Source organism: Malurus melanocephalus, unplaced genomic scaffold (genome assembly GCF_030028575.1).
Source record: "Malurus melanocephalus ecotype Western Australia unplaced genomic scaffold, MMel_1.1 scaffold_13, whole genome shotgun sequence".
NCBI lineage: Eukaryota > Metazoa > Chordata > Aves > Passeriformes > Maluridae > Malurus > Malurus melanocephalus.
This window is the reverse complement of record NW_026623245.1, coordinates 4,575,640-4,603,559: the sequence shown is the minus strand read 5'-3', so window position 1 is coordinate 4,603,559 and position 27,920 is coordinate 4,575,640. Positions and strand designations below refer to the sequence as shown.

Here is a 27,920-nt window from a genome sequence, read left to right as displayed (position 1 = left end):
TAATCAGAGATTTAAACAACTAAGACATCCATCTCCAAATATTARTTTAAAAAAAATGTTAACCCACCCCACCCAATCAATTATTCTATGTAAAAATAGAAAAAACAGGAGAAATCGTTGCCATTTATGTTTATCCAGTGTCCTTGTCCCAGCAGCTTTTCATCATTCCCATCACTCGTCCTGTGGGCACCTCCCTGTTGCTGTTATTGGAGAAACCCGTGTGGTTTTTTCTGTTCAGATGTCCCTGCATGGCAGGAAGCACCAGCTGCAGGGGTCAGGAACACCCTGAAAATGACTGAAACTTTGCTGCTGCTAAATTGTGACAGAGACAAACCCAAACCACTCCACGGGGCCTGGAACAACAGAGAGACGTTTCAACTGCACTTTACCTCGGGCTGCCAAGACAGCTTGGCAGGGAAAAAGTACAAATTGGGGAAGAACAAGGGAAAAGTGGAAACTGGGAAAGCCTGACTTCTGGCAGCACAGAAGAGAAACTGCTTCATCTGATGGGCTGAGATCCAGGGAAAGCTCAGGCTGCCCCAAGCCTGCGAATGAGGCAGAGCAGCTTCACTGAGGCACCGGGGCCGTCTGCTGCCTCTGGCTGAGTGTCCTGAGGAAACACGGGCCAGGGACACAAAATCCTGCAGGAAAATGCATTGGAAAAGGAATGTCTGCAGAGCAGGTAAAGGAGAGAGGGCAGCCATCACGTTCTGTCTCAGCTGGGAGCACCCAAAAAGAGCTACTTCCCATTCAGGCCACAAACTGATCCTAAATATTAACATTGCAATGTGCAATGAACTGCTAGGGATCAATGCCACAGCTGAACATAACTCCACAGAAATAATCCCCAAATGTCGCTGCCAGGGGATTGAATGGCATTTTTTACAGGTGGGTAACAGAAACTGAAACCCAACAACAACAAGTAAGCAATTTCAGTGGAATTAAGGAGGCACAGGGAGGTCAAGGACAACATTTTGGTGTTTCTTCCAATATTGTGTTCTGCATCAAAGAGGGAAGGGCAAAAAAAGAAAGAGGGGAGACACGATTCAATTGTGGGTTAAAAGCTGGTCAGGAGGCACTTCAAAGACAAGTTAGAAATTTTGTTTCTTTACCAGGCTCAGAAGACAAAGAATGCCCAAATTCTGTATCTAGTTGCACATTAAAGAGACCGAAAACTGCAACAGAAGCTGCTAAGTGTGCCAGGCATTTCTAAAAGCCATTCTGTGGCATGAGTAAGAAATAGATAGTGTAACTACTGTCAGATATTGCTTCCTTTCCTCCTGAGCTGGGATGGAAAGCCTGAGAGGATGCTGGGGGAAAGCTCCTCTGAGAGCTGGTGTCTCAAGAGCCACTCTCATGGTAACTAATGAGCCAGAGCTGCACAGGCACTCAGGAAAATGATGGTCTGTGGTTGAAGGACTCGAGTGTGAGTGACAGGAAGTGCAGCAAGAGCTGCAAATAGGATTGAGTGGGCCAGCTGAGGAACATGGTGGAATCCTGTGTCTGCTGATAGGGAACTCCTGAGAGGGAAAGTGGAGTATTAAATTAGAATAATTGGTGGTTCACACAATCAGTGTGTTGCACAGAGTAGGGGAYAGTACAGATCATCTAATCCAAGACAGTTCCTCAGGAAAATGTAAATCTAATGAGGCAAAAGATGGAGTGGGGTCAGTCACTGCTCTGAAGGCAGCTTTTCATAGAAAACCCAGGCCAGGCTGTGACTGTTCACATGACACAAATAATACACTTTTGATTTTCCCTGCTGTGTTATTAATATTGCATCTTGTCACAGGCCTGTGCACCAGGCAATAACTGCCAAGCTCTCAGAGGGAGAAACAGAAGCCTTGACCTGAAAAGCCACCACCAAAGTTATTGGAGAACACTGCTCTCGGTGGAAGCTGTGCAAAGCCATTTCCATCAGGAAAACAATCAGCAAGTCAGGACASAAAGCACATTCCTAAGTGCCCTCTGCATAGTGAGTAATATCATCTGCAGGCGAGGCAGACAATGAGCTCAACAAACCAATACAAAATGTATTTTTTCACAATATGTTATCAGCTCTAAATGCAACAATTTTTCTGAGCTGGAAAGTAACAYTATTTTTTTACAATACAACAAACAGCCAGTGAATCTGATTGAAATGGGYAAGGGAAGGGTGACTGGAGGAACACTGACACAACCTTGCAGTCAAGGTGMTCAATGTAAAGAAGATAAAAATGTTGGGACGGTGCCCTTCAGCAAAAGATAAAAATCAAAGGAAAACACAAGAGTTCAAATCACTGGAGGGTCTTGATCAGCTTACACAACTTACACAACYCTACAGCTGAGCAAGGGATGGCAGATAAAGAGTAATTACACAATTAGGGCAGGAAGGAGTCAGTACATCTTTGCACGAGCAAGAATTGCCTGCCAGGATATACCAGAATATAGCAGAAAACTCAGTGTAGGAACAGAGGACGTGTTTCATTGCTGTATCAATACAACAAAGAGTGTGGAACTGTGAAACTAGCACTGTTAATCTGAACTTTAGGAGAAGAAACTCTCAGTGATGGAACTTTCCATATCCCCCACACCGGATGGGSCAGGTGGGGAGGCCAAGGCATCCAGATAATCCCAGGAAGGAGGAATGCTGCAATAATCAACATGAAAGCAAATTAAAAATGTAACTTCCAATTAGAAAAATGGGAAAGGAAAGTGGTGGGGAGAAAAAGATTTGTTTTCAAGCCATCAAACTGGGCTTTCACAGTGAACAGGAGGGAAAAAATAAACAGCGTTCAGCAGAATGGTTTATAAAGCTCAGAGGTAAAGATTCCACTGAGAGGAGAGAGTCTGTGCATTAATTGAAAAGCCACACACATAATGAATGCAGGATGACATTTTGATGCTTCACTTGTCTTCTCCCCTGCCAATCCATCTCTCTGTTTTGCAATCTGTCACTATTGACAATGTGTTAATCTTTGGGGTGAGGAGATAAATTGTTTGAGCTCTTCCTGAGAAGCAGCTACCTCTTAAGCACTGCAAAGAGCCTCTCCTCTGGAGGGATCAGCCACTGCAATTTGCTGAGAAGAGAATTTATCTAGCAGATAATTCTCACTGAAACCCTCCATGACTTCCTCYTACATTTACCATCTAATTTGCATTTATATACCCCTTATTATCTGAACACCTCAAAATCTCCAGTGTGCTTAACCTAACAAATACCTAATACAATTCGAGGAGCATTAGGGCAGTTTCATAAGAGATAAGCAGGGATGATGGCAATTCGTGTTACTGGAGCWGGAAGGTTGGTACACAGATACTCTGATTTCTACAGAGTGAAAGGAAGATGAGTTKTCTGAATCACTGATCAGCTGTTGCCCCAGAGATGCTCCAACACAGCTCCTTCCTGAGCTGTKAAAAGTGTGTTTTGTGCTCTGTGTTGCCTTCTCTTGACCAAACCTTTGATTCCCATCAATTGCCTGAGGTCCCTTTCCTTGTGCCATTTTGCAACATTCACAGCCAAGGAAGGCTCCCAATGGACGGGCAAAATTTGTTCCCCATTTATTGTCTTTCCAGAAGGGAACCAGAATATTAAGCGGGCAGTTTTACAGGACAGAAAAAAAAATGGTTTGAATTGGACTGTAATTAACAGAATTAACTGAGAGGTGATCATGCCAGTTTGAAAATCACTAACACAACTTTATGATACTGAATTTTCCATCCTGCAAGGCTGTGAATAACTGTAGTTTAACAGATGCACCCAAAATGAAAATATCAAACTCAATCTCTAAAATTATAGCATATGCATGTTCTTAATATAGCTAGTGAGCRTGTGTGTATATGCATATATAGGCAAATATTTACTGTTACATATATAAAAACACATTTGTTCATCAATATAAACAAATGGATCATATCTACTCCATTTCCATGTAATGTGATTAAAATTCACGCTGGCCAGGAGGGGGTTAGTGAGGTTACAGGTAACAGCTTGGCTCCTAAGCAATGCTCCATTCATTAATCTTCAGATGTCAGAAGACAATTTATGTTCCCTGTGGGGAGCAGGAATCAGTGTCTTGGATCACAAACCTGTGGGCCCAGTCAGTGAAGACGTAATTCCCAGGTGCACCATAAAACACTGCTGTTGAAATGTGCTTTAGGGTATCCACACATCCCTACATATGTTTTGTTTGTTCCATAACGTGCATTTGCAGAGCACGTTTTGCAAAAGAAAGAGAAAGTGGGTGATGTTATGGTACCACAGAAATCAGCTTTCCTTGTTTTACTCATCCTCATTGAGGGCTGTTTCTGTTGCCAGCTGAAGTCTGGGTTCCCTTGATGTACAAATCAAGAGTGTTTGTTGCACTAAAACTGGCATGTAATTGCTTGTCWGCAGTCACCTTGCTTTAAGAAATGAGTGAAAGAAATCAAAGGAAATGTAGAATATTACTGAAGACCATCTTTGACAATGACTAGGACTGAGTGTATGGCTGATCGGGTCTGAAAGGGGAAAAATCCCCAAACATACAGTGAAGGATTTTGATATAAATATATTTAGATTCATGCATGCTGAAAATACCTGCTGGAAAGTTTTGTATTCACTGAAATTCAATCTTTAATCACTGAACTCTGTGTGTGTTTGGCCCTCCCAAGACGAAAGCACGGCAGTGGGGAGCCTTTTCCCAATGCTTTTGTGCCCAGGATATTCATCTTGGGCTCTGCCAAACAAGACTCAGTCACCTCCTGTGCAGTGGGAAAATGGCCCAGCCACTGTGAAATGGGGATATCTGGATTAGGCAGCTCCCTGTTTCTGGACTTGGAGCTGTTCTACACCTGGAATATTCTCCACACATCTTTGTAACCTGTGCATCAGCTCCTTCACCTGATGGAAGATTTCAGAACAYTGCCAGTCAGGCTCACAAATATGCAGACCACGTCATGTCAGCTCTTTAACACCTCTCCCCTTCAGGCTGCTCCTTCAAATGTGCCTTTTAATCTGAAAGAGACACCATTCTCACAAGTACTTGTAGATACTCCTTGAAATTGAATAGCAGCAAGTGATGGCAAAGAGGAAGAGGGAGCAAGGAGCGTGAGAAGTGTAAGTAAATAAAATCTATAGAAAGGGTATTAAAAAGAAACCACATACTGTGAAAAGAAGCTTGATGAAAGGTTGAGAAGGAAAAGTAGGAGAGCAGGTAAAATGGGGGAAAGCGGGGAAATAGAAAAAAGGAGACATAAACAAGGCTGAGAAACCTCCTCCCATGATCAGCAGGGTAATACCATGCCTAATAACCCTCTTTAATGAATGATTTAATTTCTATGAACCAGGGGCCAATCTGGAGAGCTGCAAAGTTGATTGAATGAACCAAGGCTGACATTTCCTGKCCCACACTCAGTAGGTTTAAAAAGAAGAATTTTTCTATCACATGAACATCAAAACTGCTTTTTCTTTTATTTCGTTTAGGGAGTAGGGGAAAAAGAAGAAAAATTCTGAACTTTCACCACTCTCATGACTTGTGAAACTCACTGTTACAAGATTTAGCTACAGTATTAAAAAATGTTAAAAAGTTTAAATTTTGCCTTGACTCTCCTGWAGCTGGGCTCTGTGTAGAATCACATCTGGATTATGCATTCCTTTTCCAGGCACATCCATTTGTTCCACACAAAGCTCACAAATCTCTGGGACTCCACAAAAGAGATCATTTTCAGGTACAGAGCAGCAGCTGAGGTGCTTAGTCACACTCCACAATCTCCTGGCAAAGCCTCCTTCCAAACAAGGGCTGAATAATGGGAATTTACTGAGTCACCCCAGTCCAACCTATGGACTGTCATCACCCACAGCTCCTGCATTATGCAATGCAAAAACCCCATGCAACTCCTGTGTCAGAAAATGCTGATTTGTTACAAGTGACTCACAGGAGAAATTTAATGAAAAGTAATCTTTCCAGGGAACATCTTTCCCAGCTATTCTGCTACTGACTCCAGAGGGCTGCCAGACCCTTGAAAGCTCACCCACRCAGCATGGGGAACAATGTGGAAACCGGGTTGAAATGTTTCCCTTCTGCTTTCTCTCCCTTCTGGATGTGCAGGGCTTTTTATCCCTACCAAGCTCAATCCTCTTAGACTCCTGRGAAAGAGACTGCATCTCAAAACAACAGCATTTTCATGCTATTTTTGTTGTTTCTAAAAAGAAAAATCCTTCTCACTATGTAAGATTTTTAATATACTCTTTGATTCAGGTACAGTTTTGACCTTCTCATGCTACTTTGTTATTTCTCTTACCCTCCCTACACGTCCATTTATCATTCTAAAGGCTCTCAGTTCAAGATGAACCCATCACCCACCTTGTCATGATGGTACAGTTAAAGCAACTCGCACAACTCCCTCCTGTGCAGACACCCAGCATTATTTCCATCAGTGCCTCTGCTTCGCAGGGCGATTCTGCACAAAAACATTGTCACTCTCCTAACARATGACTTGCATACATAAAGCTGTTCATACACTACAAGCTTTGCAGGACCACTGATTTTATTTCTCTGTTCATCAAAGAACACATTTTCCCCCCATTTAATGCATTTTAAAACATCTCTCTAATGAGTTCACACACTAAGCATTAATATTTCTTTCAACATTTTTCCATTAGCTGTGTCAAACYGAATCTTGTGTCATTTGTCATGTTGCACTGAAGGCCTGGTAATTAAGGAATATGTTGCTGCTGCTGCTGTAAGGATGAGCACAATTGCACAGGAGTGTCTGGTTGTGCCTCTGTGGYRTTTCTGGCTCACTCYGAGGGYSWTGGGTGTGTTCACRGTGCTGTGTGTGCACTGTGAAGTGYCCCTGTGTGCTGCCATGCATGCCAAACACACTGTCTGTGCACACCCCATGCATAATTCASTCTGTGTTTTATCTTGCATCTTCCTGGAGTGCCATCCTAGCTCCTGAAGAGGGSAAGGGGAGTCAACAGCTTGTGGTGCCCTGTTGCTCCCTGAGATTTAGCATGCAAAGCACTTGCCTGTGCAGAATCACAAATATTTCCACAGCACAGACCTCTCTGGGCAGGTTCAAATATTGTGCAGTCTAAACTGAACATCCTTACACAAAACRTTTGCAGTCCCTGGCTTCTTGAATTTTTTAGCATCACTTTTGGTTGCTTTCCCCTCAGAGACCACAAYGCTAACACACAGGTTGGTTCTGTGCTCTTGCCTTTCACAAGCAGCTCGACCTCGCTGGCCACCTGTCCCCACTCTGGCAATTTTTTGCCGTGGAAATCAGTAAATTTGGAAGCACAGGGAGTGCAGGAGTGGGTCACAGGGTGCAGGGACTGAGTGACAGCTGGCATTCAGCTCTAAGCCAAACACATGAGTGGATAAAAGGGAGTGGGACAGTGCAGGTGGAAGCACTCAAGAGACCTTTCAGCCTTACACTGTTCCCTCCAGGGTGGCATTTTATTGTCATTCAGTCACCTATAGTACATAGAGAAGCACCTTCTGCAGAAAAAAAATGTGCTCTCCTGAAAATGTTTTCATCTTGAACTTGACTTTGCAGAAAGAAGCTATGTGTTCATTTTTCACACCCTTTTCCCAGTTTTCAGTCTATGGRAAAACACACTGCATTCTTCTCTGCATAGGAAGCTCACTTGTTTTGAGAGGGATCAACTATWCACAAATGTTAAAATTAAAAGTTAGGTCTGCTCATGGAAATTATGTTTGTCCAGAAAAGCAGTGTATCAGAGAAGCTGTGGCTGCCCCATCCCTGGAMGATTTCAGGATCAGGCTGTTTGGAGCTCTGGGACATCTGGTCTAGGGGAAGGTGTCCCTGCCCATGGCAGGGTGTTGGAAYTCGATGGTSTKTAAGGAACCTTTCAATACAAATTCTGTGATTCTATGGTACAGCATGAGAAAAGGTAGCTTTCACTTATTGATGTTTATTGCACAGTTGATTATTTTAATGGCAATTAATGACTTCTCTTTTCTCCCTTTAATTGATCTGCTTTCTGACTCAAATTAAGAATGAAAGGAGCAGAGCGGTATTGTAAAATCTGTTACTTTACAAATGAAGCAATTCCCTTGCTTTTAACAAGTGGGTCTATTTGCACGTGGGGCTGTCCTGGAACAAGGACCCAGCTCCAAGGAAACAGGGCCTGCTCCCTCAGTTTGATGGATTCTCACAGCTCTGGTCTGTCATGAGTTGGGAACACACATTTTTTATCTGCATAATGATAAATAACCAGCCCTTTATTGCTCATTAGTCACTCCCAGCTGGGCTAATCTGTGTTGCCATTCAGCACCTCCGGGACTGCAGGAGCCAGCAGCAGCGGTGGATACGCTTCCTGCACTGGATGCAGGTCTGGATTCCAGCTTGGATGGGGCTTGGAGCAACCTGGCCCAGGGGGAGGTGTCCCTGCCCTTCCATGGCAGGGGTGGAATGAGGTGGTTTAAGGTCCCTTCTGACCCAAAGCACTGTCCCAAGGCAGGGCTGTCCTGGGTGCAGCTGCAGCTGCTGCTGAGCAGGGAGGGAACCTGGGGATGCTGCATCTGGGAACAGGGAGCTCCTGCTGCTTTCCCTCCAGCCACCTGCAGCTCCTGAGCAGCAGGAAGCTCTCTCAGTGGCACACAAAGCTGGACACCAGTGGGGAACACCTGGGAATGCAGGAGAGTCTCAGCTCAGCTTTGCATTTCATCTTTGTATTMGGAAGGCCAATTAACTAACAAACCACAGTGGCCTGGGACCTGAGCCACRTGCTCATCTGTGCCTTTTCCTTTTTTTTTAAATAATTTTCTGTGAACCCCTTTGTCCACAGAGATTAGCTAGATTCTAAAATCACTTTTCTTAAAAAAAAAAACAGCTCTCATTTATTAGCATGTTATCCAGGAACATCTCTGTAACCTTCACAAATCAGCTCTTTCTGCCACGTGCTCTCCATTACGGACCACACTCTCRCCTTCACTAATACCTTTAAATCACCAGTGACACCGGTAACTTGATAATGTTCCTTGTGATTTACACTACTGCAAGACTGAAGAAAGTCTGCCCTTTCAAGTAATTTATTTCCCTTTTTATGATAGCTCCTGATCAAAYCCAAGATCCTGTCTGGCTTTCAGTAGAATGGCCCATGTGAGAAAAATCTCTCCCTCTCTCAATAAAGTCCAATTTAAATGTACGATACTTTCCCTTGGGTCCCACTCACTAAAATATTTCCTCACACTTACATTCTTCCTCACAAAGGGTTTATGACATTTCTRTTTAAAAGAAAGTGGCATCAGAATTCAATTTAAAAAAATTAAAAAGCTCTTTGCATATTCACACTGGAAATGTGATGCTGTTGATTTAAAAGTTAGCATTCCCAAGAACATGTATGTGCCAGAGTAACACTGAAGACATTCAATTAACACAATAAATATCATCTCAAATTGTTAGCTGTATCTTTTGTGACCTGATATCCATTTCTCACATTGCCATATTTATTCTGCTGGAAAAAATAAACAACCATTTAAAATGTGCATTTGTGAAGAAAAATGTAAACAAGCAAGGCCTAAATCGAAAATAATCCTTGGAGCATCCTGTTATTGGACTGAATTCTTTTGATCTCAGGCCTGTGATGTGCCAGTCACTTCAGAGAACTTAAGGAAGTTTCATTGGTATAAAACTGGCGTAGGATAAAGGTCAGCCTATTTATTTTTAACGAGTGAAGTGAGATTATTTACTACTCAGTTTACAGGCTGAAAGTACGTTCTGCAGTATTTATCCACTGGGAGAAACACAAAAAAAAGGGACCACCCTAACTTCCCCAGAATAATACCCTGCAATTGGARACTGCTTAGCAACTGCACCAACACAACATTTGAAATCCCATCAGGGCTTAGGCTGTTCAAAGTTTGGGCTCACTGGCACTTGGGGCWGGATGCTGAGAGTTGCTCAGCAAAGTGCCAAGATCCTGCAGGGAAAAGGCTGTGAATATAACATCCCACAATTTAAACACAAGCTCTGATCCGGAAGAGGGAAGATGCCACATCAAGTCACAGGAAGATCTGGAAATCTCAGTCTGTATTTTTTTTCTTTTTAATATTACTTTTAAATATTTCTTGATCACTGAGGCTACGAAAATTCCACTCATTTCTCCACGCTGTTGCCCACTTAATGAGGTAGGGAAACATTTTATTATTCCCCTCTGATGAATACACAAGCAWCAAAATCCAAAGCTGAGCAGTGAAACAAACAGTAAATTATTTCAATCCTCTTAATTCTTTGCTTTTTTGGCAGATCATAYCATAAGTCATTTCAAGCTTAGCAGCCACAGATTGAAGACAGATTTCTTTTTAAACTTTGGAAATGTTAAAACTGAATGAACTAACGAAATAAATTTTCAGGGAGAAAATRAAAGAACTTTGCAAACATTACACTGGCTATCAAATAATTTTTTTATGGGCTTTTTTTTTGCAATGAGTCTGAACACTCATTTTTTGGGAGGACAACTTTCCCCTGTCCAATCTGAATCCAGGCAAATCCCATGAAACCCAGTAAACTGAAATAACCTTTTCCTCCAAACGCCTTCCCCAAAATTCTTGAAGAGTTGCCTGTGGTTGAACTGGAATGCATCTGGAAGTGTTTGAATTAAGTGCAACTTGCCCAAAAGACAGCTTGGCTTCCTGCAGAGGTGTAAAGGATAAAAAGGGGATTGTGGTGGACAGAGCATTGTTGTTGTGAGTTATGCAGGGAGATGAAGCGACACTGGAATACTCATCAAAGTTCCTAAGAGTTGCTCCCTTCCAGATGAGCAGAGTGGCTCTAAGGGCAGCTGAAATATCTTCTGCAAGTGCTGCAGGACACATTTGCTGCAGGGAACAGCTCCATTTAACTCAAGAGCATCACCAGCACCAGGGTGACTGCAGTTTCCTCTACAGCACCCGTGCAAAGGGGAAGCCTTGCAGTTATGAGAGGTTCTACTGCTGCAAAAGATCAACATCCTGTTCATTTTGCTCTGCAACTTGAATATGTATCATTCCGTGCCTCCATGAACTCTTCAGGTACAGAGTTAATATTAATTTTTGATTGGACSTGGAAGTGTCAACTCCCATGGGATGCAATTAATAAAATGTGCCAAATTGGGAGATAATAAATGTACGAAACCCAGTTAGTATGCATCAGGTGCTTGTACTTTCCATTAACAAGAACTGATTTATAATTTTAAAAAATTGTTTTTATTATACTTTTTGAGGAGAAAAAGGAATTTCATACCTTAAGGCCGCATATTCTTTTATTCACTTGAAAGCCCACAGAGATGCAACCTAGAACAAAGTTTGCACAGCTCCTGGTGTCTCTGTAGATCTAATGGACCTTTTCCCACAGACAAAGCCCCACCTGGATTTCACCTGTGGCATTTTCCACAYCCCTCCAGGAGCCCAGAGCAGCAGGCTATGCTGGGGTTTTAAGGAGTAGAGCAGCTGTGAGCAGAAACACGGGCTTCAAACTGAGGGACCACACAARTTATACCTTCCTTGACAGCTGGGGCTGTAAGACATGGCCCACTGGAGCCAAAAGAGTCCAGACAACTCAGCTGAGAGCAGGAACCGAGTGCAAGAGCACAGAAGTCTCACTATTACAATGAGCTTTAAGTGTAGCTCTGACCCACGAGCATGGATAACGAAAGTCTCATTGATTCCAATTACAGGAGGCTTGGGTCTATTTACTGTAACTGAGCCGATTCCCAGAAAAATAATTAATTCCTTGTCATGTCTCACGTGTATTGATTTTTGTAATTACAATGAAATTGGAGGCGAGGGTGCAGGGGGAAGGAAATGCACTTGATTTGTGTTTAATTTGATGCACAAGCTGTCAAGGACAAAGCAATTGAGACGCAATGGCCGTGCCCAGCCTGGACGCTCCCTGTGCTCAGATATTGCCAGACGTGCTGGAGTGCAGGAGCCAAAATCACACCCTGCTGTGACATAATGCAGTGCACAGAGCTGGCTGTCTGCAGCAGCCTCCACAGCAGACAGGAGGGATGCCCAAGGGGAAGAAGATAAGGACAGGACAAGCTTAATGTGTATCAGTGACTAAGAGGAGGAGACAAAGCAGCAGAATGGGAGAAAAAGAAAATACAAGTTGTTGCTGATAATAGAGCTGCCAGGAGATAACGTAAGTAAAAACAAGGAGTGAGAGAAAAGAAAATACAATATGGCCTTGCTTGGTAATGATGCTGTTAGGAAAAAGCAGCAGGGGGGAATCAACTTTGTTTCCCATATGATTTCACTAAAATGGCAAGTTAGGGAGTTTTTACCTCGAGTCAAGKGAGCATTTGACTTCTTAACAAGGTGATAGTTTCCTTTCCCAAGCATGTTTGTGGGAGGCCCTCCCTCCCATGGGAGGGATCCATGTTTGTGTGTGGATCTGGCTCCACACACACAGATCTGATGGTAGCACTCAGTTTCTGCAGCACCACAGGTCAGTTTGTCACAGAGATATTGTCATCACCCACACAGATACACAACAACCTTTTGGGCTCACCAAAGCCGATGCCTGCCCTGACTCCAGCAGGACCATAAGAAGCTGTTCCCAAMTTTTTACCTAAAAGTAYCAGTTCAGGAAATCTCCAACTCTCMCAGCAGCATTGTWATACAATGGCTCTGCAAACAAAATCTGCAAAACAGTCTCACATCCAAACACTAGGAAGAAATGATGTATCTGAGGGAGAAGCAGAGTCTAAGGGTGTAAATCGGTCCGGAGTTAAGCACTTTCTGCTAAACACACATGGCATTTTAAACAAAACAAAACCAAAAAAGCCCCCAGGAAGGGAACTACTTTGCATCCAGTTTGTGCATTTTCTAAAACCTGTTGTCTAAAACGACAGCACTCTAAGGCACATTTTCTCCTGGTGCCCTACTCACACCATGRGAGAGGAAGCTACAAACTCATCCTTTGGGCAAAGCCAACCAACTGAGAGTGGCTGAGGCAGTCTGTTGGCAGCAGACAATGACATGATATCCTCCCTGCCTGGGAAAGAGCTCTGTGCACACAGTCAGAACACAACAAACTGTGAGGCAGCAGAAATAACCAAACGACAGTGATGGATGACAGCAGATCTGTCTCCAGCAGAATTATTGGGGAGAATGCTGAAAATTCTTTCCCTCATAATATATTAAGCTCTTTGTTTGGGGCTGAGTTGATGCTGCCAGAAAAGCCTTTTAACACAGCCAGCATAAATTTCAGTGGGTGTTTGAAGCAGGAGAGCCTGGGTTGTTGAAAAAGCAGCCCCCAGAAAGGCTGCTGCCTGCAGAAAACACATCAGCTCTGCTCAGCTGGGAAATCATTTGATCTATTTTATATCCCACACCCTGTCACTGAGGAGGCAAATATGGCTATGAAATATGGACATGCAGCAAAACATAAAAAGAGACTTAATAAAATGAGTAATTATGTTTTCCCTAAACCCTCTCATGCAAGCAGGAGGCACATRCCATCATAAATTCAGCAAAGTGCCCGTTTCAGTGTGTGGGAAAGGGAAAAAGCCCTGGAGCTCGGCCCTGTGAGCACATCCCTGCAGAGGCTGTCTWGGGAAGGATGGAGGGAGCAGGRTGGGGAGCTGTYMCTGTGGCCAGGAGCAGGGGGGAACAGCGATCTGGAGCTGCTCTGTGCCAGGACTCAACAATGGGCAGGGGGAGAACTGAAGAAAGAATCAAATATGACTGGCCCAGCACAACCTTTCAAAATTCAGCTCAAGTCCTCAGTGACAAATTTCCAATGCTTTATGCTACTCCTTTACATGAGTAAATTAAAAATAAAAAATCAAGAAGAAAAAAAAGAAAGCACACAGCCAAAGAGCAGGAGTCAAGTGCCCAAGGATCCAAGAAAAGCTGGTGATAGAAAGCACTAACAGATTATTCTTTGACATTTTAAATTCCAGTGTTTAAATTCCAGTTCAGAAACCTGATAAGCTCACGATCCTACAGCACCAAACATAAAACATAACATTATGTATAGTCTTTACACCCAGATGCCCACAGCATCAGAAAAAATACAGCTTATTTATAAGCACAATTTTAAAAAGATGAGTAGAAATTCTGAAGTGCAAACATTTTTATTTTCCCAAACTATTGTAAACTTCTGGCTATTCAGCCCTTAGCCTRATTTACTCTCTGGCTACTTCACAGAAATGACATGACAACACTGATTAACTCACAGCCAGTGCTAGAATTCAAGCTAGCAGAAAAACATTGGGACTGTGGACACAGACAAGGAATGAGAACTGAAGMCAAGGACACACACTGGAGCAAGAGCAGAAAAAATGAAAGCAGACATGACACAGTGGGCTGTGAARAATTACACTTGGATATGAACCCTGCTGAAAGCAATCTCCCTCCAGGTGGAAGTCTGACTACACAGTTACCTAGGTCTTCCTACAAGAAAATCACGTACAAGTGTAGGACTCTGAATGTTCTCTGTTGAAGATGGTGGCAAAGCTGCCACGAGCTCCACTCAGAGCAAGAGCGAGCCCTCAGTCTTAAGGATCAAAATGTGCATTTCAGAATGTTACATGCMGTGTATAAAATCAAATAGAGGAAAYCCAGCAAGCAATGTAGAATATAAAGCATTACTGTTGYAAAAAGCTCATTGTTTCCCACAGAAATCCATTGTGATGGATGGTCACCAGGACCTGGGGGCAGCATGCTAAGGAGATATCTCTCTTTCCTTTCGATGGGAACTGTGTTTTGGTTCTGTGCTGCTCAGGTAGAGGGGAGGGAAGGGCACACTCTGCTGGCCACAGCACCTTTTACACTGACAGCTTTTGAGTAGCTGAGTACTGAAAAATAACCCCCATTCCGTGACATCTGGACCTGGAGGGGTGCCCCACATCGGGCTGCTGCTTCACTTCTGTCACCCTGAATGTCAGTGGGGTGGCTCTGATGCTGTGAATGGATTCCCTCATGTTTAAACATCAGCTACCTGCTGCAAGAGCACTTTCCTTCCTGAAGGACAATTTTAGCAGCGTAACATATGTTCAAAAACTCTTTACCTTAGGCTTTTCRTCCAGTATTTGCTGACGGATCTCCTTGTGTTTTTCCACAAGTTTCTCCTGCCTTTTGCTCTGGGCATCTTCTAGCTGCCAGAGAAGAGCAGAAAATCTTTTTCATGGGTTGCACATCCTCATTCTCCCACTTCCTTCCCATCAAACGTTCCACCCATCCAAATTAAAATGTTATCATCAAAACTAAGAATAATCCCACGTCAGGAGTAACACTGAGCACAATTGCTCTAGCAGTTGGGTGTGGATATGAAATATCAGATTTCACACTTGAGATTCAGGATCAGAAATATCTAAAGGACTTGTTGCAGACCTCTAATCTTATTAAATTATAAATTTTGGGCTTCACTTAAAGCACTTGGACATTAAACCTGCTTAATTTGCTGTTTCTTTAGGTTGCTTCCTAAATCAAAGATTTTCTAAGCAAAAAATGGGCCAACTTTTGAACTCAACTATCTTTGCATTGAAATTAAAAGGAGAATTCAATGGCTGCACTCATTCCGTAGTGATTTCACATCCCAAAACACTGCAGTGCACCATTTCAGCCCAGTGTGAACCAGCTGTAGCTTCAGAAAAGCTAACAACTGTAATGGAATTCTTTGATTTGTATTTACAGAACTAATAGAACACTTTTTACATTTCAGTAACTGTACAAATGTAATTAAGGTTAAAATATACTCTGCAATTAAATGTTCATTGACTTTCCTTATACAATTTTTGCATTCATGAGACAGCAAACCCATTTAAAAATGGGTGCATTTTCCATGAATACACACAGGATATTCAGAGATGAAATTGTATTAAAATCTGCCCTTCTCAGCACCATCCCCTAAACACTGACTAATAATTATGATGAGCTGTCTGAAATCCCAGTTTTCCTTTAACTGGAATGTAAAGCAAAGGCTACACTGCATCTGCTGAAAGCCAGCAGATGCAGAATCTTTATGCTGAAGYTTAGAATCTGCAGTTTAACATGACCTCAAAGATGAAAGGTGACATTTTTATCCCCCCAGATGAGGAGTAAACCCCTGGCCTGACATACCCTCTTTATGTACTGCACCACCTCCTGGATATAGGACCGGATCATTTCTGTCTTCTCCCTGGGGGAAGCAARCCAGGAGTTATTGTAGGCACTAAGATCACACCAATGTATTTTAACCCCCTGCAACTCTTTGCCTAATCAAGGCCATGTTTAAGGATCTGCCTCATTAACTTTTCTGCACTCCCTGAACGTGTCTCTGTACCAGGCTGCACCTTTATTGCACAAAGGGCTTGGACCTCCCCATCACCTACACAACATCCCCTTGCTCTTCCCCAGTCGGCTTTTCCCATAGGATAATGCCACGTTCTCCGAGCGCTGGCGGTGTTCCCCAAGTCCCAAATGTCAGCCTGGGAGCTGCAGAGCCATAAGCAGAGGCACAGTGCCACGGTGTGGCAGAGGAACAGCCTCTGCCAGAGCAGGCACTGCTGCTGACACCCCCACAGAGCTGAACGCAGGGGGAATGGAACCCAAACCCTGGGCAGGTGTAAAAAAACTAACAACAATTAAAACAATGGATTATTATCTCTAATGTTCCTTCCCAAACTTCGGTAAAAGCTCGAGATGAACAAGTGCATAGGCAGAACGACTCAAAAGGGATTCAGCAGAGGGTCTCAYCCCTCTCTGTCCTACTGCCAGAGTGAGGACAAGCTGTGTCACACAGAGGGGAAAGATGATTGTCCCATGGAGCTCCCATCTCACCTTTCCCAAGGGCTCTTTGAAAAGCCTGACAAAGGAAAGTCCTTGGGAAAAATGAGGAAAAAAATGAAAGGAAAACAAAATAGAATTGCTACTCGTCTGTTCCTGAGCCTTTCTCACTAGTGCCTCATTTACCTCTGAGCAAATAATTTTCTACTGCAATTGATTTTTACTGCTGTATCATTTCTGTAACAGCCAGCTACTTTTTCCTAATATGAATTCCATGCCCTCTGACTAGCTCTAACCATATTAAGTATTTCTCCCTCTTTTTCACAATAAATTGTTCTCATTTTGTTTTGTTTTGTTTTTTTTTTCTAGGATGCTTATTGAAATTTTTAATGTGTTGATTCTTAAACTACCTGAAACACTTCACTGTGTGTGTGTGATTTCCTTTCAGTGTTACCAAATACACAGATTCTCTGCTGAGAGGCTCCAAAACCTATGTAAATCTTTTTACCTGCAGAAAACCAAATAGAGTTGTGCCTTTGTWACGTGTTAAAACTCAAACATTAGAGGGTTTCTCTTTTTTTGTTTTGTTTTGTTTGTTCCACTTGTATTTTTAATTGTTCTAAAGTAAAGACTGGTAACAAGAATAGCAGTGCAAGATTAAAATGCTCCATTTTCYTTTTGAGCTGCTTGCCAAAACAAATGAAGGAGGACAAACAAACCTAAATACTGTGCCCTTGGGAAGAATGGAATCAACTTGCACAACTACAGTTTGTGTTGTCTGGTGGTACATAAATGGAATTAGCATTCCTGTGCCTCACAGGGACACTGCACCCTCCAAGCTCAGCTTTCCCCCATCTCCCTTGCCAAAGTGTCACTGTCACTTCAGGGAGGATCATTAGCACAGCGTCTGAGGGGAGTTTATCACAAAAGCAGAGTAAACCTCACGGTGTGGGGCTGCCATTTCTTCTGGAGAGCAGCTTTAATGGAGTTAGGAAGAAAAGGCAACTCACAAAGAGAAACCTAAGTTAAATTAAATTAAATCAAGCCCTGCAAGAACAGGAGCATTAAGGCTGTTTGTAGTTAGAGGAGCAGTGYCTGGATGAACAGCATTTTGGGGAACTGCTCCATGAGGTGCTCCCAGGAACATCCCCACTCCCCACAGCAGCACCTTTCCTGCTGGCCCAGGCTGTCTGTGCTCACAGAACAGGAGACTGGATKAGTCCCAGGAAATGAAACCAGCATCAGGGAAAGGACTCTGGTGAGGTCTGATTAAAGGCTGCCTTGCATTTAGGGTCGAGACCTTCCTTTGATTTACCAGCTGTGAAAATCTTGTATAAGGATATGGATCTAGGCATAGACTTACTCTTCCATTTGATTTTTATCCTTGGACTTTGCTTCTGTGATCTTCTCCTGCCTCTTCTTGTCCATTTTTTTCTTCAGCTCTTTCTTTTCTCTAAWGTATAAAAAATAAAGGGGAGTTCAAAAAGTATTTAAACAAATCCCACAAGGAACAGCAATCAATGATAAAGGGAACAGCACTTACTTTTCACATGTTTCTTTCAGTTTCTTTAGCTGGTTGTTCTGACACTCCTCTGCTACGTCCGTCAGCTTCTGAATTAGCTAAAAAAAAAAAAAGATTCCAAGAAATAAAAATATCTATTTTCAGCTTAAACATCACAMAGGCAGCTAAATTTCCTCAAAAGTCTGCAGCAGATATGAAAGTGTTACATCATTCCCAGATTGATTACCAATGATCTAAAGCCAGTAAACATTATTATCAGTGTAAACACATTATTAACTTGTGGAGCTCAGCCAGACTGGTGCACATCCAACTCACACAGGAACTGCTGCTTCTCTGTACATCAAGGTGATACAGCTTCACAATATTAAATGTAAAAATAAAGTATATTTTGCATATTCTATCTTTGCTAGGAATTAAAATGGYTGTGATGGATCATAAGGGGTCACAAATTGAATTTACACAAGGCTAATTGCTAACTGAATTCCTCTGTAACTCAGGGTTTTCTGTGAGGGCTGAAAATGCTCCTCTTGCAATGAAGATATACACAAGGAATAGTCTGGATTTCAGGGTGGTCAGGGGGATGTTGAAAATTCAGGCATGACAGCTGTGACAGCCAAGCACAGAGAAGCATAACCTACAYTTGATCACAGAATGAAAAAGATCAGAGTCATTGGTTTGAAATCTGCTGTGGGTTCAATCTCATTTGTGCCCACAGCAGTAACAAAAGCCATGCCTGTGGTGGGGATGCTGACAGGAGAGCACAGGGCTCCCGTGCCAATGAACAGGGAATAAAGTGGGAAATGGGACCCATTTGGTTTGATCACCCTTCTAGTTTAAGTCTGATTCTGTAAAGTCACCCTCTGAGGGTGATGAACCAGGAATGTGTAACAAGGCATGGCTCGTCTGATCCATATTTCATTCCTTAGATAAAAGTAGAAGGGGACCAACAATAGGCTCCCCTCTAAGAGCCAGACATCGGAAAGAATCTCTCAGCTGAAAGACTRATTTTAATTGGAATATTAACTCCTGCACAGCTCAGAGGGAAAGCTGCCTGAAGTTCTGTGTTAAAAAATGAATTTACCCTGACACCACCTCACTGGATAATGGCAGAAGTTTAACTTTGCTTTSAGAAATGCYATTTCCCACTCTGGAATGAGAAATAAGTTCCCTCACAAGATAAGCCAAACGACGTGGGTGAAAATGATTCTTTTTTATAAAAATTCAAATCTCTGAGATACAGCCACCAGCTGTTAGTGGAGTGGGGACTGTCCCCCTGTGGTGCAGGTGACTGTGTCCTTACACCCACCCTGGAGCAGCTGTGACTCACAGGGATGGGGACAAACAGGGCACCACTGGGGAGCTGCAGCCCTGTGCTGTGAGCCATGGAAATCAGTCTGTGCACAGGCCTGGCTGAGCAATACCCCCACACAAATCACTCCTCTCAACTGCTCTTTTTGGGTGGCAGGGCACAGCAGACACATCACTGCACCCAACAGGAGTGAGGCAAAACATCAGGTAATAGAAACAACTGTGAGAGGGGGCTGTCTGCACTTGARAAACAGTTGGAACTGCCATCACACTCTTAAAAAACTTCATTTGCTGCCTAAGAATATCCCTTAGCATCAGCTTCCATCTGCCCAAGCTCCTCTGTTTCAGCTCAGAGGGCCTGATCCTGCTGTAGCTGTGAGCCAAACTYCAGCTGTAAAAACAAAGCTGACTTGGACTATTGGAGGCAAAATATTTCCTCCCCATATACAGATTAATGTTCTGCATCACCTTAAAGCATTCATCTGCCACAGGAACACCCTTTGACACAACCCTTTGTCCTGGGGAATGTTTGAATCTATTTCATTTCTTTATTTCCTAGTTAATCCTGCCTCCTTGTGTGCTGCAGGTTTAAAAAAGTGGCAAAACAAAACAGGAACATCGTCCAAGACTGGCAGTAAATGGAGAGTTATGTAACTAAGGTAGCAATAATTCTGTTGCCTTTGTGCCTTTTTTCCAAAGCCTTCCAAATTGTTGGAAAGCTAGTGACAGTGACACAACAGCCCCTTGAAGTGGCAGCAGAATTGAATGAATGGAGGGAATGAAGGGAATGAAGCTCTGAAAGGGACTCCAAGTAGGAGGAAGCCCCACTAAATGAGAATTTGTGCTGGTGCCTTCAGTGCTCACCCCGAGCTCGCCACCTCARACCTACCAGCTTGATGTGCTCTCGTTTCTGGTACTTCTCACTGTAATATTGCTCCTGCCTGAGGTTCAGCAGCTGCTGCTGCTGCTTCTCCTTCAGCTCCACGAGCTTCTGYGTCATCTCTGAGTCCAGGGCAGCCAATTCCTGCTCAATGGTGGAAGAACTGTGGTCGGGGCTGCCCGTCTCAGACCTGCAAGGACACGGCACACCCCGAGGGGTCACAGTCACCAGGTTGCCTTTATTTACTTAAACTTTGCTTTCTATAAATTGCCCATTAATAGCTTCCTCAGCACCACACATGGGGTGAGAAGGTGGGATTTTAGCCCCAGTAAGTTCAGTAATTTAATAAAAAGAATATTATTAACAATTTATTAATGGGATGGCTGCTGCTTTTAAACCTCATTTTACTGACCCACCAGACTTACACTAAGTGAGCTGTAAACACAACTGCCAAGAATTCCCACGAACAGATGCTCATGGACCTTGTTTATCCTCCTCCAGACATAACTTGAACTTCAAAGCTGCAGAGCCTTCAGCAGAAATGGTGAATGCTGAGTGYTTTAGAAACCAAGTCATCCCTGCACATGCTCAGCAATAAATTTAAATGCTTAACATTACATCTGCATTTATAAAATGCTTTCAATGGTAGGAACATCCCTTTATTTGGTGTTTTMTCCCCCCTTCAGGAAATGCCATGCATAGCACACACAGGAAAGTGCTCCAGGGGCTGCTGACTTCAGAAGSAAAGTTCACACCCCAGTGGGAAGCAAAACTCAGATGGGCAACACTCAGGAGCAAGGGAAAAACATAAAAAAGCTAAAAAGTAACAYTTTGGAAAAGTTTGAATCTGTTTTATTCTTTCTTAAGACAGAAGGAAGGATAGATGTAACTGTAAAAGGAGACATGAYGACACTAAACTGCTCAAGAGAAAAACAAGCAGCAAACCCAGTATCACTCTCARGCCAGCACTAAGCCAAACCCAAGGAAAATAAATTAAAAAAAATAAGATTATGCTGTGCCCCTGCTCTGCTACTGTGTTTACTGCCATACTCAGGTGATAAATCAGTTGCCTGGGAAACGTCAGAACAGCGCAGGAGATGGACAAAACAACAAAACCTTGAACAGGGAGGGCTGACAGGGGAGAAAAATGAGTTTGATCCTCAGAAATGTGCAGAGATTACAATGCAGAGAACTGGCCCTGCCTCTCTTCTCTCTCCCAGGTTCAAGTGTGCAGCTGCTGTCACTTAGAGTTACTTCAGCTGAAATAATGTGAACCTGCTTTCATCCATCTGAGGACGCCAATCCCAAGGTAGTTTCGTTTTCTTTTTTGTATTTTTATTGTATTTGAATATTCTGCTAAGAGGTTAAGTGGTGTCAGTGTGATGGGTGAGGGTAATTTAAATATTGAAGAGCCAGAAGACAGCATTAATGAATATTACAGTCAGCATATTATGCCATCACACAATATATATTTTAAAGCTGACATGTCTCTTATATTTCTGGAAAAAAAAATCAGTAAGAAATTTCCAAAGGCCTATTTCTAAACACTGACTAAAATACTATTTTTTATGGGACCTGATAATTAAAGAAACTTCAGAGCAACACTAACGAAACACTTGTGCATGTGCATAAATAAATATTTCAAACTTCCTGCAGACAATGGCTTTACTGACTCTTGGCTCAATTTTAGAGAAGGACATAAAGCAGAGATTGCTCCTGACCAGAGAAAACACATATTTATGGCAGTCTGATACAGGGACACTTGAAGAAGTAGGGTTTTATATTTTGCAGTTAAARGCAAATAGTTTCAGCAATAATTTAAAATGATARAAATCACCTTTTTCCTTGRGATGCAGTGATCCATTAGRAGTCTGCTGCTTGAGATAAYATRKATTTGCATTTTTGAAAATTCCTGGAAACATATTCCTGCCTTTTTTTAAATTTTACCTCCAGACTTGTCTGTATCTGCACATAAAACTTCACCTCTCTGACACCACTGTGGCAGCTCCACGTAAGAGACTGCAGGGTTTTACTGCCTGACATCATGAACGGTTTGCAGTCAGATCACAACAGTGAAAAAAAAAAAAACAAATCCTTTTTTCTCAGAAACAAATGAGTCATTTTATTTAKTCAGCTTGATTTTCTGCTAAAATGTGAATAAGATATGCTAGAGAAAAGACAGAAACGTGACGTTGTTTTGCCTGCCACTGTCTGTCACAACTTTGGTGATGGAAAACACTGCAGATAAAATACCCCTGTGCTTGCAGTTGACAGCCAGTCATTAAGGGAGTTTGTCACATTTAAGTACRGAAACTGGAAGCTTGAAAACTGCCAACAGTTTAGGCCACCTGAACACAGATATATTGTGTCAAGCTCTTATTAAGCCCAATGACATTCTGTCATCAGGAAAGCACAAATGAAAAAGCTCCTGCCCAGGGACAAGTTATGGCCTGAGTGCCAGCAACTTCCATTTAGAGGTGCTATCAACAAGGCTGGCAGCCAGAGAAGGCTTGGAGCATTTTTATCAGTATCATCTCAGCATCAGTATTTTTTTTAAAGTTCAATGTCAATTTCATGTAAAAGTTAAGAGGACTTTTGTGCTTATCTAGTTCTTTTAAAAAATAAATTACATTAAGACAAAAATGGTGCACCAGTGGGAGAAATAAAAAGTTCAATTGCAAGAGTATCTGACACTGATTGGCTTTATGTGTGTATAGGCTTTACCAGGAGTTAGGAATTGATCTTTGTTAACATACAGTTCCTTACCATATGGACAAGGCAATAATTGTGGAAAGGTTAGAAAGAAGTAATGGCAGTTTTTGCATTTAAACTGAAAATAATCAATAATTAATAAATACATAACACAGAAATTGTATCAAGACAAAGAAAGAGATAAGCTGATGCAATGGTTGGAAAGAGAAAGCACAGAAGGGGCATTCAAAAGAAGCAAAGCCAGGCAATCATGAAGGGACCCCTAAGTGATGTGGATMAATCATGATTTAAACATCAGTCAGATGTTTATCATCTCCAGGTCTTTCTTTCCCCTAATTCTATATCTGATGCCTTCTACTCCAGCATGAATTTTTTCCAAAGCTCCGACTCGGAGCCAAAGCTCTCATCCCCCATTAAACAGGAATCTTGCTGCTTTTGATTTTTTTCTCTKCTCTGTCACCTCCATATGATTTCTCTACCATAAAAGCAGCTCCAGGCAAAGATCTCCAACACCACCCTGACCAGGCAGGTGTTTGACCCACCTTTTCTTGCTGTCCCTTTTTGCAGTTTTCTCTAGCACTGCTCTCCGCCGCAGGTAGTCGTTCTGGATCTCGTTGTACTTTGCCGTGTGCTCTTTGATGAGGTCRGTGGTTTTCTTGTGGTGCCTCTTCACCAGGTCCTTCATTTCCTTGTAGTGCTTCTTCTGAAGTTTAACGAAGGACTTCTGYTGCTTCAGCTCCTCAATGGTCTGTGCTTCCACTTCTGCAACAATAATAACAAAAGCCACTTCAATTTTCCAATTTCCAGTGTAGGATTCCAGTCAGAGGAGCCAGGGATTGCCATGAGCAGGAATGAACCTGCTTGTTTACTGTGGGGAAATGAAATATGGCATGAACTGACTGAGCAGATTTACCTGGAAATAAGATAACTAGATTGAAAGCACTGTGATAAAAAATGGTTCTACTACTATTCACTATATTCACAACAAATTTAGCTTCTGTTCTCACAATAATGCTGGTTTTTTTTCTGTGTTTGATGGCAACTTGGTGCTTGTGAAACTACAGCAATGGGGTATTTTTAAAAAATTCCCTGTTGGCACCCAATCTATGAAATGTGCCCAAACCTTGAATAATTTCAAACCTGAGGAAGAACACTTGGCATGTACATTTTTTAGGAGCTACAGCAGTCCTAATCACTGGAAGAAATGCCTAAGCCAGGTGGCCTATTTCATAGAAAAGATGTTTTTCCTGACAAAAAGCTTATCATCCATGCAGTGTAAYCTGTGTATTTATTACCTGTGAGGACACTCTGGATAAGATCTTCTGTCTTTGCAGGTGCTTTCACCGAACCTAGAGGTAAAAGAGATGTGTGATTTCAATTGTTTTGAAACAATGGCCATGACTGTGCTGCTTGACTGAGTGTTAAWACATGGCAGGTGACACAGGACACACCCWGACAAGGKSWGYWATTAATCATTGCAGAAAATACATCYTTTGAGCAGGAGAGGAGCAACATRGAAAACATCAACCCTCTGGCCCAACATAGTGACCGTCCAAAAACCCACCTTATTTATAAGGTTTTACTTATAAGRAGGACTGAACTCACTGATACCACTCACATGAGTCATTTGAGTGCCATTAGGCTGACAGGACACCTGTATTACATATTATGATGTCAGTGCAAAACTCCTGCACATAGGAATGACCCCAGCTCCTTGGAAGTCAGTCAGATCGTGCCTATAGAGATCACAGTCACGAAATTATACTGTATTTAACAAGCATTTGCTACAGAGGTGTGTCAATACAAAACAAATGAAGTCCCTAAGACTGCATTTGTGAATGGAGTAAGATGTGACTACGTGCATAAATTAGGGATATTTGTGAAAACAATTCCAAGAGATTTCTGCACTTGGTACAACAACAATAAAAAAAACCCCAGCACATTTTCTTGCTGGTAATGAACTTCAGTTTCATCTCTAAAGCAACTGTTAAGTTGATGTTTCTGTATTTCTGTATTTGATAAAGTATATATTTAAGATATTTCTGTATTTGAAGAGTTGCCCCAACAGCAGAGAAAAGCGACAGGGAAGTTTCTACCTACGTTACACATACCAAACAAACACACACACAAAACTTCCCACCTTTGTTCTTTAAACACAAAGCACTTGGAAAATTATCCAGATTTATTTTGAAAATATAAGACTTTGTTTTCCCTTTTCCTTAGTTTTGTTGGGGTTTGTTTTTTTTTTTTGTTTTTTTTTGTTTTGTTTTTTTTTACCTGGTGCTGGTTGGCTGTGGACAACCTGAGTTGCTGGTTTCGGTGTAAGGGAGGCAGTGAAATTTACCCCATTTTCTGCTGGTGTTGGCCTGGGTTCATTGTTAGCTTCAGATGGTGCATCCCCGTGGTCAATCTGAAATCACATGATAATAATTCACATTATTTTTCCCAACTAGCAGACTTAATTCATTTGCAGGGCTAACTGAGACGGTTTTCTAAATGCAAAATTCTGCAAATGTATCTAAAAATAAGTCTAAAAGAAAACAACGAAAAAACATCCTTAAGAGCGGTGATAACTCAGGTGGCTCGTTTGTGCAGAATAAATTTCAAGAAGAAATAGAGCATGTATTATTCTGAAAGAGTATTTTAAGTGGATATAACTCATCAGGGACATTTTYCAGTACAATATATATTAGCTGCACCAGATGTGAAATCTGTATTTTAGTGAAGAGTCATAAAATCTTTCTAGAAATAACCTGGGTGCTGGCAGGAGAATGCTTCTCAAATCCCTGCTGTGAACAAAGCACGTCTACAAAATCACTTTTAAATTTCATTGACACACACAGTGCTATCATTATTTCCCATTCTCACAGAGGAGAGACATCCTTGTGACTTCCCAAAATCTTACATTTTTGTAACTACACTCCAAGGACAAGATGTAAACAGTACCTCCATTCTGCTGCATGAACACGTCTGTGGTATCCCAAACATTTAAGCATYTTCCACAATCTTTTCCTTCTCTCCATCCAGGCTCAGGCTTGCAGTGTGCATTGTACTACACACTGAACATCTGAAATCGTCCCTGTGACCATCATGTTTCAAGCAGRCACCCGGCACTCAGCAAACAGAAGGTCACTCAAAACAATTTTTATTTTGAAATAGCCAGGTCCTGCTTCCTGCTGTCCCTGTGAGGGGCCAGTTGCCAGGGTGTCTCAGGGAAGTTTGGGATTTGTTCCTTCAGCTGCTTCCAGCTCCCCCTTTGATGATCATCACATTACATGCAAAAGCAGGACATCACAGTTGTTTTTTTGCCCTGTGACTAMTTCACACTTGCAAAATATCAGCCTGTGCTGCATCAACACAGGCAAAATGCATTTTGATCCAACTGCTTTGTGCTGCTCCTGCTGCTGATTTCCTTCAGCTTGGCCCTGACAGCACACGGCATATTGCAAAACAATTCCTGTCTCAACAGCCTACTCCTACCAGAATTACAGGAGGGAGGTACTGTAGGCAGGAACATGATGCAATCGAAACCCAATGCCAACAACTTCATCTATATCAAACAGGAATGACTGCAATAAAATATGGAAAAACATGATTTAGCCAATGTTTACAACAGAGGAACAATGTGACAGGCAAAAGCTGTAGCTGTGACAAACACAGATGTGGTTATCCTCTCAGTCCTCCACAGGCTGCAGTTCATTAGTTTAATARAAACAATGTTTGCTCCACAGATCATCAACATTTAATACAAATAAAGCCAGAATTACTAACTTCTGGCAATTCTGGGTCCCCCTGCATGGGGAAGTGGGTATTATCTTCTCTTCAGACCAGGTTTTTATGTGCTGTGAAATGCTGCATCACAGCTTGTTGAGGAACAATTAATACAACCTGTCAGTTTGGGACATAAAACATCTGTTCTCAGAAACTGAAGCAAAAAYGTGAGACAGGATCACAAAGTGAACMAAGAATAATTTTCACTACATCAAGCAATCTMATCTCACTAAAAAGCACTTTCTCTTCCCATAATTCATCACACTATGCTAAAAGAATGCTAAAATAAACATGATTTTTCCTTTAAAAAACGGATTTTTCCTTTTAGGCTGTTTTTAAAACATGATGTAATCCAGCCTTCTAACTTACAGTTTTAACATTCCCATAAACTGGTTTCTGTTTCACATGTTGCCATGCCTTTTTAATACAGTGAATTCACTAAGATAAGATAGGATTCACCAGAAGGATACATACCCATAGAGAAATGTATCTGTAGGGTTTATTTTTATTCCTATAGAGAAAAGGAGTTACTTCAGGCTGGGATTAATTCTTACCAAGGAACTTTCTGCAAACTTCATAGGATTAGTCCTCCTGTCTGTAAAAAACACTTGGCAGGGGAAGAGAAGGCAACCTTCACTACCTGTATGCTTTTCAAGATTTACAATGTACAGTTAAAGTACAAAACCCACGCTTCAGGTATTCCATTCCCCAAAAACAGATGTTCTAAGGCCAGGCTGGAAAGCAAGGACTGACCAGAAAGGTAAAGGTAGGAATTTCTCTAATACACATGATGGGAACTTTGTGAATAAATCCAGAAAAGATGCTGGAACTTCTACTTCTGTCAGTTCTTCAGCATTCTTTGTTTACATAATGACACTAACCATTAACAAACAAGGTAATATGAAGCCTAAAGAAAGGCTAATTTATTTTTTCAAAATTCAGTTAGGTGGTTTATTTGATTACTATTCTGTGAGAACCYTGGGAAACTTCCTACAGAGATTGAATTTCAACTTCCATAGCAAGGAAAGCAAAACAAAAACGT

General features: G+C 42.1%; 1 protein-coding gene across 2 annotated transcripts in view; it reads right to left on the bottom strand.

The window, feature by feature from the left end:
- The window catches only part of PLCB1 (phospholipase C beta 1), a 331,455-nt gene that overhangs the window by 41,200 nt on the left and 262,335 nt on the right, over positions 1-27,920 (bottom strand). For both annotated transcript variants that reach the window (XM_057382807.1, XM_057382818.1), the window contains exons 24-31: positions 25,385-25,517; positions 24,403-24,456; positions 23,650-23,869; positions 20,405-20,585; positions 18,229-18,305; positions 18,049-18,138; positions 16,041-16,098; positions 14,990-15,076 (exon numbers count right to left, since the gene is read on the bottom strand). In XM_057382807.1, the coding sequence (XP_057238790.1) occupies positions 14,990-15,076; positions 16,041-16,098; positions 18,049-18,138; positions 18,229-18,305; positions 20,405-20,585; positions 23,650-23,869; positions 24,403-24,456; positions 25,385-25,517 (900 nt within the window). The remainder of the gene's footprint in view (positions 1-14,989; positions 15,077-16,040; positions 16,099-18,048; positions 18,139-18,228; positions 18,306-20,404; positions 20,586-23,649; positions 23,870-24,402; positions 24,457-25,384; positions 25,518-27,920) is intronic.